Consider the following 22757-nt stretch of genomic DNA (forward strand, 5'->3'; position numbering starts at 1 on the left):
CGGCCTGTCTCGTCATTTTTTCCAATAGCGAGTCACTGCACCGGTCCTGAAGAAGCAGCTGCTCAGAGGGCGTGTTATGAAGACAAGATGGCCAAAGCTCTTGTCTTCCTGAGAAGAAACAACGACCATCAGCCGAGAAAACTGACAAACAGCTGCTTACAAACAGCTGCTTACAAACAGCTGCTTACAAACAGCTTGAACCCGTGTCGCTCTGGACTCGTTAACGACTCCGTTATGAACAATGAGGCTTGAACACACAGAACCAGCAGCTTTACTTTGACTTCACTCTGATTCTTCTGTGTGATGCTTTTATCTCACCCACACCCAGATATCCAAACACACCATGTGACCTGAATCTGTTACGACTGGTATCCAGACTCGTCCCAGACAGACAGACAGACAGACAGACAGACAGACAGATTAGATAGTATTGTCGACCTGTTTCTCTGCTGCTCTGCTCAGTCGGTAAAGCAGAAAGCAGAGGACAGGAGAGATGGTGATGGCGACAGTAGGGGAAACACTGAGTTATCTCTGGCCCAAAGCTGGCACAAGCGCCGTTAGCCAGAAGCTGATTTGTCAGCTTTAATTGACCCAAATCTAACCCGACCCGAACCCCAGTCAGACCTGGCAGCTTCGTACGACGGAGACTCGGCTCACGTCTGGTCCTCTGGTGCCAGCACTCAACCGAATGTGCCGACACTCAGCCGGACTTGATGAGGAGTAATGACTGTGGGTTTAACACAAATATTTCAATTCAATTTCAATCAAACTCAATTTGAGATTTGTGGTTTCAGTAAATACAAAACACCTTAAGATTTTCCTGAAAGTCTGAGTTCAGATTTCCTTTAAATGTTCACGTAAGCCTTTAAAGTTTCCTCTTTATCTTCGTCTTCTACTTAAGGAATCACTCAAACCGCTGCACAAAAACCTTGGCAACCAAACTAAGGAATAAAACTAAAGGTACCTCTTACTCTGTTTCCACATTTCTGGTGTTAAATCAAGAAGGTGAACGGATCCCAAGAAGATAACGGACACCCTTAATGATGAGGGATTGATTTTAAATTCCAGATGTGACCAGCACCTGTCAGTAACTCCCTCGGCTAAGGGGAAATGAAACCTTCAGTGTTATATTCAGTAGAGAAGGAACAGTGATTTGTGTGTGTGTTCTCACAGAGCTGCAGGTCCGTCAACCCAACCCAACGTTTGACACGTCTCCATTTCTACATTATTAATTAAATTCACCTTTTAAAGGGTTCTTACATATTAATAACATATAATAATATTCTTTAAATATTTAGTGAAAACGAACCTTTGCTGATGTGGATGAATTGAAATGTGTTCAGTCTGTAGGTTAAAACAGCAACGTGAGTAAAATAGATGAACGGAGAATAAATGCAATAAGATGAAATGTTGAGTCGTCTGTCGCTTTCACCGGAGTTTAGAGGCGGAGTCACGTACGACCTCACAGGAATATGTAAAGGAGAGTGGAGTCGACAGATTCTGAACATTTCTACTAATATGTCTGAACAGAAACTTCGGTCGAGCTCGGAGGGTTTAGAAACGTTTAACATCAGATTCTTCTTAGAAAAAGCTGTCGTCAGAAATCTGAAGGGTCTGATCAGAGATTAACATCAGAGACTGAGGCGTGGTGTGTGTGTGTGTGTGTGTGTGTGTGTGTGTGTGTGTGTGTGTGTGTGTGTGTGTGTGTGTTGAGCTCCTTGGTGTGGTTTCTCTCTGGATGACAGCATTTCCTCTCAGACTTGATGACTGAGCGGCGTTGGACAGAAGTGACATCATTCGCTGCTGAAGCTGCCGATCGTCGTCATGTGACCCGGCCTGACGTCGCCGCTCTTTTCATCAGGACAAACTCCAGTGAAATATTGGTTAATGACAACAGGATTGTTCCTGATGTGGGTGTAGTCTCTGTTTGTCGCTCCGACCTTTCCCCAGAGGTCACCTGTCAATCAGCCGGTGTGGGCGGGGCTGTGACGGTGATAATGAAAGAGAGAGGAGGGGCCGCGTGGCCTCTGAGGCTTCACTGAGAAACAAGTGTAATTAAACACCATCACTTATCCGGTAGGTGAGAGAATGACGCAGGAAACCAGCGTCAGTAAACGAGACTAAGGCTTCATCCTTTTCATTTTAAAACGCATCTATTTTCCTACGTTTTCCTCCGTCCGTCAACACAACGCCCTGAAAACAGAGTAGAGTTTCAGAAACGCTGCTGGAGCTGTTGTAGTTTGAACAGTCTGGGGTTGTGTTTTATTCTGGACGGTAGAAACGGAAAGACCTGAGGAAGCGATGAGGTCGCTGAGTCATCAGCCTCGATTACCAGGTGAACGCAACATGAAGCATGACGCACAGGTGTCAGTGTCTCGCTGTGATCGCGCTCGTCGCTGCTTATTGATCAGCAGACATGTCAGCTGATCAACAGCAACAGACTGAAGTACAGACATGTCACAGAGTAGCTTTCCTGGAGAGAGAGACGACTTTTCTTCAGTTTCATTTTCCACAGTGTTTAAACTCTCAGTATCAGACGGATTCATTAATGCAGGAATACATACTGACAAATCCTTTATGTCTTTCCCAGATGAGTTTATAAATGTAGTATTTTACTTCCACACCTGTGGAGTGTTGTGGTTTTACAACAGTGAAAAGTGACTGATGGTATTTTACATGTAAGAGCTGAAGGATAAACCTCAGTTTCATGCAGGAACTGTGTTGGATTGCATCATCCATGTTCATTAAATAAATAAATAAACTCAGTTAAACGAATCCTGTGAGGACCGTCAACGTTTCAGTAAAGAAAAAGAATATATATATATATATATATATATATATATATATAGAGAGAGAGAGAGAGAGAGATTTCAGTCTTGAACCAAAACGATGGAGCGACGAGCTAACACCTGCACTTCATGTAAATCTGTTGTTATTTAAAGTTGAGTTGTTGATAAGGTCATCTGTGTGTGTGTGTGTGTGTGTGTGTGTGTGTGTGTGTGTGTGTGTGTGTGTGTGTGTGTGAGAGAGAGATAACGCCTCTGAAAACGTGACCTGTCACTAACTGACTCGGGACGTTTCCTCAGACAAACTGCCCTTTGTTTTTCTGTTGCTCTGCACAAGAGACAAAGTGATATAATGACATGGAAACAGTAGAAGTGTGTGTGTGTGTGTGTGTGTGTGTGTGTGTGTGTGTGTGTGTGTGTGTGTGTGTGTGTGTCTTGATGCCAAGACCAAGATATTTTCTTCTTCACATTTTTCCTCTGGGTCTTATTTCTTTGGAAACTGATTCATTTTGAACGGGAGATTAACCGTCTTCCTGCTCCTTCTGTTCTGCAGCCCCTGAACACATCGCTGCTGTGTGTGTGTGTGTGTGTGTGTGTGTGTGTGTGTGTTTGGTGCTGTCAGGAGCGGCTGCTCTGCATCTGTTGATCTCTCTCCTCCTCCTCCTGTTCTCTCTCTCTCTCTCTCTCTCTCTTTTCTCTCCCTCCATCCTTTCATTCCTTTTTTCTTCCCTCACTTCCTGTCCTCTTTCTCATTTCCTCTCTCTCCCTCAGTCCTTCATATTTTTCTTTCTTCCTCATTTAATTCATCTTCATTTCTTCTCCATCTCATCTGCATCAATTTCCTCTCTCTCTCTCTCTCTCTCTCTCTTATCCCTCCTTTCCTGCTCTCATTTTCACTTTCTCTCGTTCGTCCTCTCCTTCGTTTTCCCTCCTAATCCCATCCCTTTTTTCTTCACCCTCATATCCTCTTCTTCTTGCCTCACCTTCCTCTCGTTCCCTCCCTCCTTCTATTTTGTCCTGTAATTTCCGTTATTTTCTCTCCTCCCTCCTCTCCTCTCCACATCCCTCCGTCGCGGCGCAGCCGGTGATTAATCACAGAGAACAGTTAGTGAATGTTGTGTTAGCTCGGCTCAGCGTTCGAGCAGCTGTGAGTCCTGGTTCTGTCTCACGTTCTTCTTCTCTGGGAAACAGTCGCTGCTTCAGCTTCTCGCTCTTTATTTCAAGGTGTTTTTCAGGGAAAAGAATGAATAAATAAATGAAAAACAAAGGATGGATTTACATTTAAACATTAGTGTTGAAAGGTTTTACATTCTGGCCTCGTTTTATTTTGTTACTAATCGTTTTCAAGATGTTCCATATTCATATGTTTTTGTTCATTTTTATTATTTGCTGATCTCAGATCTGTCTCAGATTTACTGGTGAACAAGTGAAGAGATGAGTGAAAATGAAATGCAGTGCAGGAAATTGTAAAAAGACATTTTTAAAACTGCATTTTTATACATATTTATGTTTGTAGTTCATTTCCTGCTCACATGCAGTTTTCATCTGTTACAGTCGTCGCGTTGTTTAAGAGTTTCACTTCAGCTGCAGGTTTGATCCATCAATCATTTCCTCATCTTGTTATATTAATTACTTATTGGAGAATATATTGGCGGATAAATTGCATTTAATTGTAGTGCAGCAAAATTGTGAAATGACATTTTTAAAAACAGCATTCTTATACATATTTTCTGTTTCATTCAACTTTAATGTGTTTATCTTATTTGTTTTTGTGATTATTTCATTTACTGTTCACACAGGTTTAGAATTGGTGACTGTGATCTGCCACGTTGTTTAACTGCAAGATAATCCAATTATAAAGGACAAAGTTTGTATGAGAGGGTCGTGTACAGATGCTTTTCAATTTAAAACAAACAAACAAACAAACAAACAAACAAACAAACGAGTCTGAAGGATTCAGGCCCAAAAAGTAAAGTAGTGTCTGTTTTATTCGTTTTTCACCATCATTTTTATTGATAATATTTGTCACGAGCTGATCACAGTTCAGTTTCTCCAACAAACGAAACACACAAGCAGAAATTCTTCTTCTCTGTTTCCTCACCATGATGATGTCATCTTCCTGCGACAGGGTTTGGGGCGAGGAGCCAAGCAGCCGTTTCCATCTCTGGGCACCTTCATCTCCACACTGAGCCAGCGGAGGGATGCAGGGGGGCGGGGCTTGGCGGGCACCCTGAGCGGCACCCTGGGGCTCAGGCACGGTGAGTTCAGGTTCAGTGTTTTGGGTCGGTCTGGAGCACGCTGCTGCACCAGCATCAGGACAACCACACGAGTTCAGAAAAGTCCTGGAAGAAACTGAGGAATAAATAAAATGATGAAACTGTTCAAAGAAAATAAGATTTTAAGATGTTATATTATTATTTTGCGCAGATTTCTTCCAGGACTTTGGCGGCTCCATGAGAAACTGCTGGCAGCCGAGCGTGGCAGTGAATGTAACAGGAACAGGCTGAATTTTGGTTGGATGTTCTGCCTTCAAAAATAAAATCAATGTTTTATTTTTCCTAAAACCAGATTTAGGAAAAAATGTTGCATGAAATCATTGTAGAGAAAAAAAAAATATTGAAGAAAGTCACGTGAGGTTTTCATCGTTTTTACTGAACCAACATTCACCTTTAACTTGCAGCAGCAGCCGTGTGAATGCTGCTGCGAGCGTGGTGCGTTCACTGTCTGACTGCCTTTGTTCTCTCGGAGAAACCGTGGTCTCCATCTCGTCTGGGATGTAATGATGTGTTACTTCCTCTGTTTACAGTACGCTTGATGTATGTGTTTATGTTGAGCTGCTAGCAACGACGTCGGAGCAGCGAACTCGTGTCTCCAAAGTGGAAGGTTTTCATGAAGAAAAAAAAAGGAAAAGCCGCGGTTCATGTTTTCCAGCTGATGACTTTGCATTTTACAAAATCTCACTGTGCAGAAAGTCACAGGATCACGTGTTTGAGTAGAGGGTTTGTTGTGGCGATGCTTCATTCTCTGCCTTTTCACCTTCATGGTTGAAGTAGATTTAAGAGGCGAAATCAATCAGAGATCAATGATTTCAGATTCTGTGTTGACAGATGTTTGAATCTTCTCCCGGCTCGGTTTATTTCACTAAAGAAATGGAGGGAAACCAGGATCATCTGTTCTGGAAAAGGGATGAAAAAAGATGGCGGCGATATTGTTTATTTGTCGTGAGTGCGTCGTGTTGTGACATTAGAGCGAGTGTTGCTTCCCGTCGAAGGCGAAGTTATTTCTGACTGGCGTGAGAACGCAGACCCAGCGGAGCGCTCACCAGCTCGCTTTGTCACCACGGCGACTGATGCCAGAATAATTATGCAAACCTCCGGCCCAAATGAAAACCATATGAAAGCAAAAACACTCAACACACACACACACACACACATAAGATGATGAGTGCAGCATTCCTCGGGCCGTTACAGTCGTCCGGCTCGCTGCATAATCACCGCAATTTGCTATTTCACCTGTGAAGTATTACAGCAGGTTTGTACTTCCTGTTAATATTGTCAGAAACGGTTTTTGAGCGAAGAGTCTGACGCGAGCTGGAATCTGTGTGAGTTTCGTTTCAGCTTCAGAAAACACTGGCGTGATGGTTTGTTATGGAATAAGATTCCAAACTTTATTGATGTGGAACACTGGAGCAGGAAACAGTGAAGAAAGTGGAACAGTTAGTTTAAAAATATCATTTACTTACTCTGTTGTCCTTAAAAGCCTTTGGTCTCTTTCTCCTTAAAACTCCAACTTCCTCCTGCTCAAATAAAATCATTAAAGCTCCATGTTTCTTCTTCTTCTGTGTTTTATCTGAAGTGTTGATCCATCAGAAGATATAAAAACCATCTCAGTGTAGTTTTACATCTCCTCTCTCAGGCTTCTCTCTGGAGCTCTAGTAACAACAGGTCGGTGAGCCAATCAGAAGAGAGGAGGCTCTGAGCCTCTCTTCTTTACCTTCAGACTGGAGGGAGCTTTAAACAGCTGAGGTGTGTGTGATGAACATATAGTTACCACAGTGCATTTTTAATTCTGAAGCAAAACAATCGATCATTAAAAGGAAAATAAAGAGGTAACTGCAAATAAAAAACAAATCACATATTAACTTAATCAATCTTATTATAAGCACAAGGAATAATCAACACCTTCCCAAGCACCTGAAATTAAAACCAAGTAGATGCACGTATCAGATTCAAAGTGGCACTTGAGTGTCAGGCTTCATTCAGACTTGGTATTAACATCAGTCTCTGCATTTACACTTCTTAAGCTTCCTTGTCACCTCACTTGTGTCTGCGCTGTGATTGGCTCTCCATATGCAGATTAGTCATGCGAGGCCGGTGGAGCTCCTGCCACGTACAGCTGTAGTTAATTAGAGGGACGACTCACCAGCTGTTGCTGCTGCTGCTGCTGCTGCTGCTGTTGCTGCTGCTGCTGCTGCTGCTGCTGTTGCTGCTGCTGCTGCTGCTGCTGCTGCTGCTGCTGCTGCTGTTGCTGCTGCTGTTGCTGCTGTTGCTGCTGTTGCTGCTGTTGCTGCTGCTGTTGCTGCTGCTGCTGCTGCTGCTGCTGCTGCTGCTGCTGCTGCTGCTGCTGCTGGGAGCAGCAGCAGCTCCCAGTTTCTGTATTGATTTTACACCTGGCTGAGATCTGATCACATACCTTCTGAATGCATTTCCACCTTTATCCACATACAGGTGCATTTGAATGGCAGATTGTGTCACAATAAGTAACCTGAATGAAATACTGAAGGGCCAGTGTTTCAATAAGTGTGAATTGCTTCCTAATTAAAAGGATTTCTTATTACGAAGGTGTTTAATATTTGGTTTCCTCCCACCGTACATGGTTAACGGCTCATCTTCACTGAGGTCTGTCAACTGCTCCGCTCATTAAACCTCAGCAGGAACAATTACATGAATTAATGGACAGCACTAGATGACAAGGACAACGAGGTCGTCCACTTGAACCTCGTCAAAGGACTTCAAAGGCTCCGTTGAAGAAAACTTTGATGAAAGGAAGAAGACGAGGAGGAGGAGGAGGAGGAGGAGGATGTCCTTGGAGGTCTTGACAATGACTCTTCTAATTAAAGGGTGTCATGGCGACGGGCACTTGTTGCTGTCAGGACTAAATTGGGTGACACACAAACTGACGAAGCAGGGGTAATTAGGAAGCAGAGGGTGAGGAGCGGGGGAGGGCAAGGGTGCAAAGATGGAAAGATGTTTTGTCTTCTCCTCGCTCTCGCTTCGATCAGCTGTTCTTTTCTTCTTCCTGTTGCCCACGAGGTGACCCTATGACCTTCTCTCCAGCGCCACCCTCAGGATGAACGTTGCCACTCTGCTCTTCAAAGGATTCCTGTGATATAAAACCCGATCACAGTGTCATTTATCCGTCTGCGTCGCTTCTGCCTAAACAATGTGTCCACGCCTACACCAGCGAGCACCCACAATGCACCTGGTCAGGTCCGTCTGCTGGTGGCTATTGTTACTGTGGAGACGGAGAACAATAGGAGGCTAATTATAAACAGGGTGAATAGATGTTCAAAAGTGTGGGAGGATGGGTGAAACTGAATGTGTGTGTTTCTGCCTGGCCTCTGTGATTACACACTGATTGGGGTTAATAGCTGTTGTTTGTGTGTGTGTGTGTGTGTGTGTGTGTGTGTGTGTGTGTGTGTGTGTGTGTGTGTGTGTGTGTGTGTAGGGAAGCAACATCATCAATGACATCCCTTCCTCAGTCTGTCTCTCTTGCCGTCCGTCCTCCTTTTTCTCTTTGTTTACAAACAGAAACAGTAAAAATAATTTCATCGCATTAATCTTCTTTTCCTTTCCATCATTTAAAGCTCGTTTGAGCGTCACATCTGTGATTGGCAGTCATCATTGATTGTTTGATTAATTTATAAATTGTTTTTCCTCTTTCATAAACTTGGCGAACAACTTGGTGCAACATGTTGTCACTGGCAAAATCCCAAAATATACTGACTGCCGCCAGCAGACTGAAATAACATTTAGAAAGTGAAGAAAAAATAGTCAGACTTCATGATTATTATCATGATTGTCATTAAAATTTTGATCCTGCTGAAACTGTATCTCTGTATTTACATCTATAACGTTATCTGTTCCCTGTGTGAGAGCTGATGTAGCTCAGAAAGCGCTGATAGTTGCTGAATCAGGTTTGGTAACAGAATTTCTGGAGTCCTGTCACTTTTCAAAATGAGAGTCCAAACAACAAACCTTTCAAGACCTATAATTATTCTCTGTGTGAGAGCTGCAATAGCTCAGATGGTTAAGAAGCAGGTTTGCTAACTGAAGTTCTGGGTGTTGTCTGGATCTTTAAATATCTAATTTTGTATTTGTACAAAAAGATATTTTACAGAATAAGAGTCCAAACAAAAACTTTCAACCTTTCAAGATCTGGTTCAACTCCGGAAGCAGCATCTTAATCCTCTGGACTACATGAAGTCTTGATTATGAGCTGGTTATGGAGCCAGCTGATGTTTTCATCTGAACTCTGTATAATTGTTCTCTGTGTGAGAGCTGCTCTAGCTCTACATTTATTTAAAGAACTTTTTCAATAATTTTTTTTGTACAGATGATTGCAGTTAGTGTGTGAAATATTTCTACCGTTGAGCTTGAGCAGCTCTCGCTTGAGTCTCTAGAGTTGAAATGAAAATCAGCTCCCTGCGCCGAAGGAGACTCGAGTTAACGAGTGGTTTGCCGTCTTTCTCTTCCAGGGAGAGAGCTGCCTCCGATCTGCAGCGATGTTCGTCAGAAGCAGCGCCTCTCCATCGACACTCTGCCTCCAGAGGTCAAAGCTCCGTTCCCCTCTGACCCCATCATCCCCCTGCGCACCAAGACCACCAAGGAGTTTCAGTGAGTGTCCAGTCCCTGAACTGGGACCCGAAAACATTCAAACTCTTACGAGCCTGTCAGCTAAAAAAGTCCAGACAAGAAAACCCAACTCACTTCTGCTTCTCTAAAGAATTGAAAACAAACACTACGTAATGAGCCGGTTCTGGTTTGTGTTTTAAGCATTGTTTATGTGTGTTTGTGTTGCCAGGGAGGACATGGAGCGTGCCGTCCAATCAGGGGACTGGAGGGAGGTCCGAGAGTTTTACCTGACCACTTTCGACTCCTTCATAGAAATCAATGCTGCCTTCAAGGTAGGAACATAAACACACTCACAGTCGTCTCTCAGCAGAATGCCCGTTGTGAGAAAAGTGTTGTAGGTAAATTTCACCAGATGCCGTAACTGTTTTACGATGGGAAGGCAATTTTTCCTCCTTTTTTCTCATGCTCTCTCCTTCCCTTTTCTTTCCTCATTTTCCTCCCTCACTGCTCGCCTCGTTTTCCCAGCGAGAGGCGAACGGGTCATTTAACACCATAGACGACTCGGGAGTCAACGCCAAGTTTGTCAACGCCGTTTACGACGCGCTGCTCAGCACAGTAAGCGTGATTCCACACAACAACAACTCACCTACCGACACATTCACGCCGTCAAACTGCTTCCTAATCTGTTGACCGGTCGATGCCTTAATGACACATTTCTGGTTGGAGATTTGAACCAGCGACATCAAGTCTGTAACTGAGTTTGTAGAATCATTCTATAAAACGTAATTTAACAATAAGTTTTGCCTGGTTCCTTCAGGTCAGTTGACTCAGTGATTTTAAAAAGCAGCCTTGAAACGCTTCGGGTCGTCCTAATAAACACTTGTGTGCTCTCCAGTGACCTTTGTGGTTAAGAAAAGATGAGATAAATGCGGTGGCCGGTGTTTTCATCCCGGGTTGTTGATTCAACCTTCTAATTCATCGTGTGTGTGTTCAGCCTCAGGACATCCAGAAGTCGGTGTTGAAAGGGATCATCAACAGCCTGCTGAGGGAGTGGAAAGGGTGAGAAGACTTTATTTACTTTATTAGAATTAAATCGTCCACATTTTCTTTTTCCAAACTTTATTTTTTACTTGTATATCTCTTTTATTATTATATGACTGAGAATCATTAGCAACATGGACACGGTTGCTAAACGAGTGATACTCCAGTGTCTTAGTGAATTAATTAGTGAAAGGATTAATGGCGGTATCATCTCTCTCTCTCTCTCTTATAAGCTTTAGCACTAGCTTAGCACAAAGTCAGAGCTAGCCAAACTCAGCTGTGTGCTTTGCCTGACAGGTTCCTGTGTTTTTCTGTCTTCAGGCCTCGGACGAAGGACGACCTGCGAGCGTATTTCATCCTGGTTCAGGTGAGACGGTCCAAGGGACACACAGTGCAGCCGCACTGACCTTTATTTCTCTTCTATCTGGTTTATGGACACGGGCCAATCGCAATATTGACGAGCTGTCTGGAAATGATTGTCCTGTTTATTTTTGAACTTGTGTTGAACAGACACTGTGTTCTCCTGTAGGAAGTAGGTTAAACTGTTGAACTATGTGTTTCAGCTTCCTGATGTACAGTTGCATCAGTAGCACAAACTGCTTCATGCATTTTCTTTGTTTCTGATTATTTTCTGTTATTTTTACACTATATTTTTATTAAGACGTTATGTGTTATTGCACATGTGTCTTATAGGATCCTCTGGTGTTTCATGGTTCCTACTGTAGATCCTAACTCCTATCTTCTTCTCCCAGAGTGTCTCATGTCGTCTCCTGTCGTCACAGTAAACACAGGATCACACAGGGATCAGGCTTTAGAGAGCTGGTCCTGGTCCTGGTCCTGGTCCTGGTCCTGGACCTGGTCCTGATCTTGATCCTAAATTATCTGATTATTGTATAATCAGATAATTTAAACTGAATAAAGACCCTTTTTATTCTGTCTTTCCTTTGTTTTTTTCTCTTACACCCTTTTTTCTTCTTCTCCTCTCTTTTTCTTTTATCGTCACTAATCCTCCTCTCTCTCTTTTTCTCATTTCACCCTTGATTTCTGTTTGTGGGTTTTATCCTTGATCTGTCTTTGATCCTGTTTGATCCTATTTTGGATCTCTCTCTCTCTCTCTCTCTCTCTCTCTCTCTCTCTCTCCCTCTCTCTCTCTCTCTCTCCCTCTCTCTCTCTCTCTCCCTCTCTCTCTCTCTCTCTCTCTCTCTTCCCGTCTGATTCCCATATATGGTTTTGAGAATTAGAATCAAATAAAGGCAGGAATCTACAGTAGTTCCACTGTGGTTCCATGCTCCATCAACGCACACACACACACGCACGCACGCACGCACACACACACACACACACATGCACGTGCACGCGTGCGCACACACACGCACACAAATGCCTGATTTTGTCCCGTTTGACTTTGAGGACTCGCCTCGTCTTCCAACTCTCTGGAGAACACAACCCCACACACACACACACACACACACACACACACACACACACACACACACACAGGGAGTGGGTGAGGTCATGTTGGAGTTGAGGACTGTTGGTTTCCTGTCTGATGACGACTCTCCCTCCTTTACAGGCTCCACATTCTGTCTCTCTCTCTCTGGTAAAACCCTGTAGAGACCGAGTGGATCTCTTTGGGATTATCTCACTTATTAAGTCATTTGTTAGTATATTTTATTGTGTCCAAACATCAGTCCACCGGTCAGAACCTGGCGTTCTCACAGTCACAGTGAGTCATGAAGGAACAGAGGAATAACAACTGTTTGACTGCAGCTTCAGTTCAGACTCAGTTTGTTGTTGGGAAAGTGACAGATTCCTAAAGACTCGAGACTCGGGTCGTTATTAATTTGAGTGTGAGTTAATTAATGTAGTTAAAGAATCATTTTGGTTTATTTGAGCTCTGTTCCTGTTTTCTTAGGGTTTTTTTTCATGATGACGTCATAACACAGTGTGTGTGTGTGTGTGTGTGTGTGTGTGTGTGTGTGTGTGTGTGTGTGTGTGTGTGTGTAGAACCCCCAGTACTCGAGCACCAGCACTTACGTGATCTACGCTCACCTGCTGAGGCAGATCGCAGCTTTGTCCGAGGCCGACCACCACTTCCTGGTTCACTGGCTTAAAAAGTAAGTGTGTGTGTGTGTGTGTCTGTGTGTGTGTGTGTTAATCACTGACTTCTGTGTTTCTCAACCTTTTGTATTGTTTGTTTTCTCTCTGTTTTGGACCCAGAAGTTAAAACCTTTAGCAGCAGCAGGAACTCAAAGGGACGTTTTCTGTATCTTTGTATTTCTCTGGTGTTGTCATCACTGTTGCTCCTCTGGACCGGACTCTGTGCGCAGAGTCGTAGACTGAACAGACCGTGAAGCGTCTGAGAGAATGAGTTGTGGTTGTGTAGGTGGATCCTGTCGGTCTCATCCTCGCTGCAGGTGATTGATTGTGAGACCAGAATGTAAATCTGAAGAGTTTCCATCTCTGGCTGGAGACGTTTTGCTCCGACTCACTTTCTCTTTGCAAATATATGATGTTTCATCTTCTTTATTTTCCACCTTTAATCTGAGGAGGAGGAGGAGGAGTCATGTTTCCATAAATATCCTTAGGCACCACACTGTCCACCACTGTGTGCCAGGTCCTCCCAGTCTGAAATAAGAATTATCACTGGAGCCGGTTCAGGCTGGATGTATTGATCAGCCTCAGAGAGCTGCGTATCAGATCTCCATACGTTTGGATTTCTGATTCATATCTATGTTTGGCATCCAGCTCTGAAATCTGTCACGAGTTGGAATCAAATGCTGGATGAGATTCTTTGTTTTGATTACTCACTTATTATATTTTTCTCCATGAGCCACAATTCTGTGAAATTTAAAGGTCCCATATTTAATAAAATGAGATTTCCATGTTCAGGGACTCTGAGCTGATTTGTTGCTGAAACTCGCTTTAACTTATATGGAGGCAGATAAAGAAATATATGAGGATCCAAAGAGGCTGTAACGTGGCTTGTTGCACAACTTATAGTCAGAAGTACATGTACTGTATTATGAGTTAAAGCTCCTCCAGTGTAAAGGTCTGTGTCCATGTGTAGTGTGATTATAGATCAGCTCTAGCTTCTATATTAATACTGTGAAAGTATCAAAGCCTCAGTCCACAGAGAAATGCACACAGCCTGTATTCAGAAACTGAGCCTTAAAACCAGCCGTCAGGACTTCTGGAACTTTGTGATGTCACAACAAAGCAGTCACCAAGCCCCGCCCACCTGGACCCACCATCCAAACCTTGCAGGATTTGGTTTCTCTCAGTGTTTTAACCTGGAGTCTGTTATATTTATTATTGGATCATTGTTGTAACTAGAGCTCCAGAGAGAAGCCTGAGAGAGGAGATGTAAAACTACACTGAGATGGTTTTTAAATCTAAAACTTCAAATAAAAAGTATGAAATATGGGACCTTTAAACTTTAAGACAAATGAAACTTGATTCATATCTGCAGTAAAATGAAATTTGGATTCAAACAATACGCAGCCTCTTAAAACAGAGGACATATTGTTTGCTGCTTTTCATTTCTGTTTTCATGGCAGGCTGAAAAGAAAAGAGAGAAAGACTCCTTTGTGTGTTTTAAGCAACAACAGAGACTCGATCTGTGACAGAGACTCAGAGAGACGAGCGTCTTTAAACCATCGTCCAGCGTTTTCCCTCTCTGCGTCTCCGTGTTAATTTATCTTATTCTCACATTAAACATTTCTCCACCTCGTCAGATCCCGGAGCTCGCAGATGTGGAGCAGCTCCCGAACGTCTCTGTCTCAGCCTGAATTAGAAAAGCGGAGGAATTCGTGCTGATGTTTGTGGTGATGATTTACAAGCGAGCTGCTTCAAATTACAAGTTCTATTTAGTTCTGCTCAAACCGTTTCTGCATCCAGCGCCGCCGTTTCCTCCCCCTTCACGTGTGAGGCTCTATTTCTGTGCATATGTATATTTCAGGGTATGTGCAGGTTTCACTGCCAAGCTTTTGATGTGAACCAGTATTAACTGTGTGTGTGTGTGTGTGTGTGTGTGTGTGTGTTGTCAGGCTGTCAGCACGGCGCTTCAGGCAGCTGGTAGAGCGCCTCCTGCAGTTCATCTCCACCCGTCTGTTTCCTGCAGAACCAGACGAACTTCCTCCTCTCGCCAAGTGCTCCTGGTGGATTCCCTCCGCCACCAAAGTGCTCAGCCTCTTCAGTGAGTCACACACACACACACACACACACACACACACCTTACCCACGTAGTACAATATTATTTAGTTTGATTTGTTTGTTTTATTCGACGTTCTCTCTTGGGCTCCTCCCCTCAGACGCAGCCAACAGCGTCTCCTCTCCTCCCATCATGCCTTTCACCGACTTCTACAACATCACTCTTGAGCACATCGACTTCATGGAGGAGTACAGGACCTGGCAGAACTACGGCAACTCAAACAGGTCAGACGACCGCCCCGTCTCTCTCTCCCTGTCCAGTGTCTCCGTCAGTCTGACGGAAATATTCTCTGATTTTTAGGAGGAAAAAAAGTTGTTTTTCCACTTGTGAACAAAGTTCGGTTTCAACTAACTTCAGAGAAATTACCCAGTGTTCTTTGAGACCTCTCTGCAGAGCAGCAAAGTGGGAGGGGTTATATCAGGTGTCCTGGCAACAAGGTGAGGTGACAGTTGGAGGATTTAACAGGATAAAACAGAGACTTTCTTTCCTGTTCTGGTTGATCAATAATCCAAATCAGAGAAAAGCAACATTTTAGATGAATATCTGGTTTTATCAACTAAAATGAATCAATTAATCATTTCAGCTCTAAACAATAAGAACAAGAAGTTTGTTTCAGTCGAGCTGTCACGATATCAGACTTTCACTTCATCATTATCGTGATCACTTTATTTACATTATTAAAGAGCTGAACAGTGACTTTGCTCTCGCCTGCTAATGAGGACCAGCAATGCTAACAGATGTTACAACACATTAGCTTGACTAGGCTCCACCCACGTCTTGAGGTTGAGGTTAACGTCGCGTGAAGCCGGCGGGAGTTTCTCCTCCTGAGCGCGGACGAGGTAACGTTCCCTCCACAGCCGTGGAAACGCTCTCAGAAGCCGTGAAGTCTGTTTCACGCCGCGTCACAGCTCGTTAGCGTCCGATAAAGGAAACGGATCCAGAGTTTACAGTTCAAACGAGCGGCATGAAAAGTTCCTGGAGGCTGTGGCCGGGGATTCTGCTTCATTCTGGGTTTGGACGGTTCAGATTTCAGAACCTGCTCGTTCCTGTGAAGCATATCATTTTAAAAACACTTGAGAGTTGGTGAGGAATGAAGTCTCTTTTTGTTCTGCTGACTTTAAAGAAAATATGTTTTTGTAACTGATGGCAGCAAAACAGATAAAAAAAAAAAAAACCTTTTCAGGGTTATTAACTTTTCATATTTCTTCTCTTTCATCTCTCAGATTTTCCTTCTGTCAGTTTCCCTTCATCCTCTCAACGGTGGTGAAGAAAGCCATCATCCAGAAAGACTCCGAGCAGCAGATGATCAGTCAGGCCAGGGTGAGACACACACACACACACACACACACACACACACACACACTTATCTCCAAGCCCCTCCCCTAACCATAACCCAGCCTTAACTCTTAAACAGCCCGCTGATGAACTGAGGACCAATCGAACATAACGAGCATCAGACCTGAAATATGTGTGTTTGTGTTTTACAGCAAAGCCTGGTCAGTAAAGTTTCTCGCAGGCAGAGAGTGGACATGAACCTTCTGTTCCTCAACATCAAAGTACGACGAGCGCAGCTCCTCAGCGACTCACTGGATGAGGTCAGTGCACGAACACAACCTTCCCCTCACTGCATCCACGACCCCCACATGTCCCCTGGTGTTCCCTGAATGCCTCACCTGCAGGCTATCAGTAGACGCTACAATTTACAGATGTCCTTTCAACGCCTCGTACTATCAGTGGACGCTAGAATTTACAGACATCCCCTAAAGCACTGAGATGCATGTTGTTAGCAGACGCTACAGTTTACAGATGTTCCCTAAATGCCTCACCAGCTGACTATCGGTAGATAGTAGACGGAACATAACGACATAAAACAGTAATCTTACATGTAATCTGGTTATTAATCTGGTGAATCTTATTAATTAGTCTTGACTCCTCCCCCTCCAGCTGACGAGGAAGCGGTGCGACCTGAAGAAGAAGCTGCGGGTGACGTTTGTCGGGGAGGCGGGGCTAGACATGGGCGGCCTGACGAAGGAGTGGTTCCTGCTGCTGGTGCGACAGATCTTCCACACAGACTACGGTGAGACTCACTTCAAATTCCCAGAATTCAAAGCCCCGTTATACGATACAGCGCGAGCCATCAGCTCACCTACGGTCTGAGCCGAGGCCGTTTTTACTGAACTATAAACTACGTCCATGAAACGGCCTCGATCGAGCGTGAATGACGAGAGCGGAAAATCTGAGGCCGACAACAACAACAGGAATCTGGTAAAAACCTGAGAGATGCAAAGTCGGAGGAAAGTGAAGCCGTATTTTATTGAAAACAAGCGGAAAGAAAATCAGATTTTTTATTGGATAGAGATGAAGTTTTTTATTAGATGGAGTCTCGGTGGACGAAGTGCAGCAGGAATCGGTGTCAGATGGCTGAGGAAAGTGGTCAGTGTTGGTTTTGGATACTGACTTCAGATCAGAGCAGTTCTCACTGTGACTTCTCCTCCGTCTCCTCTCCTCTCGTTACCGACGGCTGGACTCAGATTTCCTCTCTCTCTCTCTCTGGGTCACTTCTTCTCAGTCGTTCTCCTCCTGAAGCGACTCCGGATGAGTTCGTATCCTGCAGGCGAGTGACCGTAGTCTGTGAGAGAAGATGGACGTCGCCTCTGTGACGTCACCCGCAGGTTTCTGAAGCTCGGAGTGAGCTGCTCCCCTGTCGCCGTCTTGGCAGCGCCTGTAAACAGCTGCTGCAGTTTCTATCAAATGGAAGGAGGAAACTATTTTCAGCAGCAGATTAATCCACCTTTCGTGCTCTAGTGAGGATTTCTGAGTCAGAGTAAACCGCAAACATAAACTTAATTTAAACAGCAGGAGGAGCAATAACATTAGCAAACAAAAAAAAGAAAATTAATGATAAAAAAAACTGATAAAATACAATTTAGAACATTATTTTAATAAAATAAGTGAATAAAATAAAGTGATTAATGACTGAAAACCATATTTAATGAATGCCAGGCTGAAGAGGAACGTTTTGAGTTTACAGCTAAAAATTTCAACAGTTGCTCATTTTGTTTTTGGACAGTAATGGCGTCTAATGCATCAGACTTCCACTCACACAATCATTTCTCTGTCTGTTGGGATCTTTTTTATTGTTTCTTGACAATAAGAATCTGAGCAGCAGCCGAACCGCCTGATTTAACGAGCTGGTCGCACATTCCAGTGGTGATTTAACCAGTGTGTTCACCACTTTGAAACTGGTGGCTCCAGATGTCGGAGTGTTTTCTGTTTTTCATATTTGGTCGATTGAATCAAGAGAAATAAATTCAGCAGCGTTCTGAGGCTCCGAGGAGTCGACTCGAATCCAGTTTGAATGTAGGTGAAATGTGAGCGAACTTTCTGTCCTTGTTTCCATCACTGTCGCTCCAATGTTTCCTTTAACCACAAGAAACACTCATGTGAGGATTAAAACCGAACTTCAATATTGATGTAGAAATTTCTCCAAGATTTTGCTGCAGTTTCGATTCAACGCCGTCGTTCAGTTCACTGGAATTTGCATAAAAAAATCCTTCAATGGAAACGAAGCAAAAGTCTGTCTGTGCATCTGCGTCCTCTCTCTCTCCCTCTCTCTCTCTCTCTCTCTCTCTCTCTCTCTGTCTCTCTCTCTCTCTCTCTGTCTCTCTCTCTCTCTCTCTCTGTCTCTCTCTCTCTGTCTCTCTCTCTCTCTCTCTCTCTCTCCTCTGGTCGGTTGTTCTTTCCATCGTCTCTCCATCTTTCCGCGGTCGTCTGTGTTTTCGGTGCCAGGGAACGTCGGCCCAGAGCAACACACTCAACGAAAGCTGTGTTCCCCTCATTAGCAGCGCAGGGAAAGCCCCAGCTCTGCTTCACACACACACACACACACACACACACTCGCAGGTGTACACACACACACACACACACACACACACACACACACAGGCTCTTTTATGTGTGAAGCGGTGTCAGTTTCTGGTGTTCAGAGATGTGAGCGGTCCAGATGTGTCTCGGCTCAGAACAGACGGCTGCTGTTTCTCAGTCTGAGCGGAGAACGCTTCACTGTTCTCTTCAGTTTGTTCTATTTAAAAACCTGCTCATTATCCTGTTTCTATTTTTGTTATTTTTTTTATTTTATCACTGACACTGGAAGACGTCGACTCAGAATCAGGGCCGAGTATCGCCACTGATTTCCTGAATCGATTCATTTCTGATTCACGACGTCCTGATTCAGTTTGAATATAATAAAATATTAGTGTTTATATTTAAAGCTCCATGTTTCTTCTTCTTCTGTGTTTTATTTGAAGTTTTGATCCATAAGAAGATATAAAAACCATCTCAGTGTAGTTTCACATCTCCTCTCTCAGGCTTCTCTCTGCAGCTCTAGTAACAACAGGTCTGTGAGCCAATCAGAAGAGAGGAGGCTCTGAGCCTCTCTTCTGATTAGCTGACTGTTTTCTGAGCGATCCAATAAAAATAAAGCAGATTTCAGGTAAAAACACTCAGAGAAACCAAATCCTGCAAGGTTTGGATGGTGGGTCCAGGTGGGCGGGGCTTGGTGACTGCTTTGTTGTGACATCACAAAGTTCCAGAAGTCCTGACGGCTGGTTTTAAGGCTCAGTTTCTGAATACAGGCTGTGTGCATTTCTCTGTGGACTGAGGCTTTGATACTTTCACAGTATTAATATAGAAGCTAGAGCTGATCTATAATCACACTACACATGGACACACACCTTTACACTGGAGGAGCTTTAATGTGAAATGCAGCCACACATCTGCCTTCAGTGGAGCAGCGTCGGCCATGTTTTTGTCTCCCATGTGACCAGATCTCGTCACGTGAGAATAACAGGGAGACGTATAGAAATATAAACAATAGATCTCTGGATTTTAATAACTGATATCAGATTATTCGATTTTTTAGTAATTCTTCTTTTTCTCTCTTTAATTAAATGTAATTTATAATATTGGTATTTCTGTCCTTCCTCCATTTGTTTTATTTTTCTTTTTTTTCTTTGTGTCTTTGATTTATGCTTTTCTTCTTTCCCTCCTCTCTCTGTTTATTTTGTCTTTCCATCTGTCCTTCATGTCCTTCTTCTTTCTTCCTTCCTTCCATAAAGTTTGTTTCTCTCTTCCCTCCTTTCATTCATCCTTTTGTTTCCTCCTCCCTTGCATCCTTGCCTCCTTTCCTCCCTTCCTTCTCTCTGTCATCCCTCAGGAATGTGAGGAATCTAATCCTGGGTGATGTTTCTGTTCATGTTTCAGGGATGTTCACCTACATGAAGGACTCGCGCTGCCATTGGTTCAGCAGTTGGAAGTGTGACAACTACTCTGAGTTCCAGTTGGTCGGGACTGTATCCTTCATCAAACCGACAGCAGCGAGGAACTCTAATGAATCTCTGTTGTTAAACCAGTTCCTGTCGCTGTGTTTATTGGTCCGAGTCTTTTAGAGTCTGTGGCTTTAATTTAAACATGAAGGCGTCGTTGTTTTAATGTTTATCTGTTTATAATAATATAATAACTCGGTGTGATGGCGTCAGACTGGGTTCAATAAGAGGAGAATGAGCTTTGGGACATGTAACCGAGGTTTTACATTTAGTTTGTCTGTGGAGTCGTCAACTTTTCTTCCATGAGCAGCAGCTCGTTTCGCACAAACAGACCACGTTAGCATTTTAATGCTCTTTCATTAAATTCATTATATTCATATTTCTTCAGCGGTTTGTCTCTGTGGTGTTTTGTGGATCACACACAAACACAAACAGACACTCTGCTATTTTTCCCTCCTCCTTCTTCTTCTTCTTCTCATATTCCAGACAGATGCTCTGAATGAAAACATCTCAAGCTAAAGAATATAAAGTAAAATAAAAGTCTTTTTGTTTTAAATATTGAGTTTGACTGTTAGCAGCCGCCGCGCTGACAGAATACAGATGTTTGGTCGAACTAGCGAACGCCACTCACTGACTGTGTGTTTGTCGGCTTGGACTCAGCCTGATCTCAAATCAGCTGTTTCTGCTTTACTGTTTCTCTGCTCATGGACAGTATCAACATACTGATAATAATCACTGTGCACAGACCTGGGATCTGCCGCTCTCTGCAGAGAACATGTCCGGGCTTTTTTCCAGCAGCTTTGTCTCCAAGAAGTGATCTTTATATTCTGCTGATTTCCAGCCTCAGTTATATTCATTTTTTCTATTGAGATAAGTGCGTTGTTTGTGCGCTGCTCAGCGGCCTGGCAGGCTGCAGGACCTGCAGGTGGGTGGCTTTATGTTTCTTTTAACCTGTGTCGGATCAGCAGCGTTCTTCTTCTTCATTTCTTAGGAACAGAGTTCAGCAGCGTACGGAGGGATCAGGGTGGTCAGGTGGACAGGAAGCTAACATGCTAACGTGCTAATGTGCTGTGATTAGTGTTAATTGTTCACTTGCTCGGATGTGTCCTCGGCTCCTTTTCCACTGGTTAAAAGAGAAAACGCTATGACCCGCTGACACCAGGCTCTGTCGTCATGGAAAAGGGAACAATCAGCGTTCAGTCCCGGGTCACATGACTCAGCAGTGACGTAAACACAACACCCGGGAGAACAGGCTGATTTTAGATGATAGATACTTTATTTATCCCCTCGGGGAAATTCATGTGTCCATTAGCTCATTGGTAATAATAATAATAATAACAGTTAATAATAAATAATAATAATTCAATCAGTCCATTTCCTTTGGCTCAGGTGTTGTAATGCCTGATGGCCTTTTCCGTCTTTCAGAGCACACACACTGTAAACACACCTGTCACCTGTCCAGGTGTGTGTGTGTGTGTGTGTGTGTGTGTGTGTGTGTGTGTGTGTGTGTGTGTGTGTGTGTCTGTCTGTGGTATAAAAGGAGTCAATCACCTTTTTTTGTGGTTTTACTCACGTTGAAAAAAACCTGCTTATACCTGCTAATGTTGGTGGGAAAATGGTTTATGTGTTTGTTTTTATTTGTTTGTTTGTTTGTTTGTTTGTCAGTATGATCACACTAAGTGATACTCACCAAACTCAATGGAAGGATGGGGGAGGGGCAAGAGAAGAACTCATTAGATATCAGGACAGATCCGGATCATCTAGTATAAATTGTTTCCTCTGGAGTCTGGTGCGTGTTGTTGGACCTCGGTCTCGGCGGAGGTCTGCGCTCTCCGACACGACTTCTGATCGATGTTATTGATTTATTATTTGTCTCATACAGAATGATGCGTTTGTGTGAAACACGATTTTCACGTTAGAAGTCTCTGCTGTTTGTAAAATGCACTTCAGGACAATGTGCATGTGTGTATATGTCTGCCTGTGTGTGTGTGTGTGTGCGTGTGCGTGTGTGTGTGCGTGCGTGCGTGCATGCGTGTGTGTGTGTGTGTGCGACTAAAGAACAATCCAGCAATTTAGCCTTAGTTACTAGCCAGCTGGGAACTGTCAAAAGGTTATATAACCTAATAGCTGCCTGTTCCTTGCCAGGTTATTTTGTATGTGTGTGTGTGTGTGTGTGTGTGTGTGTGTGTGTGTGTGTGTGTGTGTGTGTGTGTGTGTGTGCGCGCTCCTGGGTGTTCCATGCATGTTCGCCATGTGTGCTTTTGCTAAGAGCTAATTTATCAATCTCCCTCGTTCCTGTTTGGTTGTCATGGCAGCGTTGCGTCACTATGGAGATGGAGCTGCGGCGAGGAAGAGGAGGAGGAGGAAGAGGAGGAGGAGGCCGGAGAGAAAATGTTCTAACAGGGAAAGAGTGAAAGCAGCAGAGCGAGACAGATAAATGAAAAACAGAGGGAGGTGTAGAACGGAAAGACGGCGGACAAACAGATGTTTACACAAAGGAACAAACACAGATGAGAAAACAGGAAGTAGAGAGACAAAG

At 43.7% G+C, this 22757-nt stretch overlaps 1 protein-coding gene across 1 annotated transcript in view; it reads left to right on the plus strand.

Moving 5' to 3' along the window:
• hectd2 (HECT domain containing 2) overlaps positions 1-22757 on the plus strand; it is a 39366-nt gene that overhangs the window by 2361 nt on the left and 14248 nt on the right. Inside the window, exons 2-14 of the mRNA XM_023394686.2 lie at positions 4915-5044; positions 9544-9682; positions 9870-9972; positions 10166-10255; positions 10635-10699; positions 11003-11048; positions 12689-12798; positions 14731-14879; positions 14995-15118; positions 16118-16214; positions 16382-16489; positions 16839-16971; positions 20157-20245. Of these exons, the coding sequence (XP_023250454.1) occupies positions 4915-5044; positions 9544-9682; positions 9870-9972; positions 10166-10255; positions 10635-10699; positions 11003-11048; positions 12689-12798; positions 14731-14879; positions 14995-15118; positions 16118-16214; positions 16382-16489; positions 16839-16971; positions 20157-20245 (1383 nt within the window). The remainder of the gene's footprint in view (positions 1-4914; positions 5045-9543; positions 9683-9869; positions 9973-10165; positions 10256-10634; positions 10700-11002; positions 11049-12688; positions 12799-14730; positions 14880-14994; positions 15119-16117; positions 16215-16381; positions 16490-16838; positions 16972-20156; positions 20246-22757) is intronic.

The sequence above is a fragment of the Seriola lalandi genome, unplaced genomic scaffold (genome assembly GCF_002814215.2).
Source record: "Seriola lalandi dorsalis isolate HSWRI2012SDOR001 ecotype SW California unplaced genomic scaffold, Sedor1 jcf7180002054952, whole genome shotgun sequence".
Lineage (NCBI taxonomy): Eukaryota > Metazoa > Chordata > Actinopteri > Carangiformes > Carangidae > Seriola > Seriola lalandi.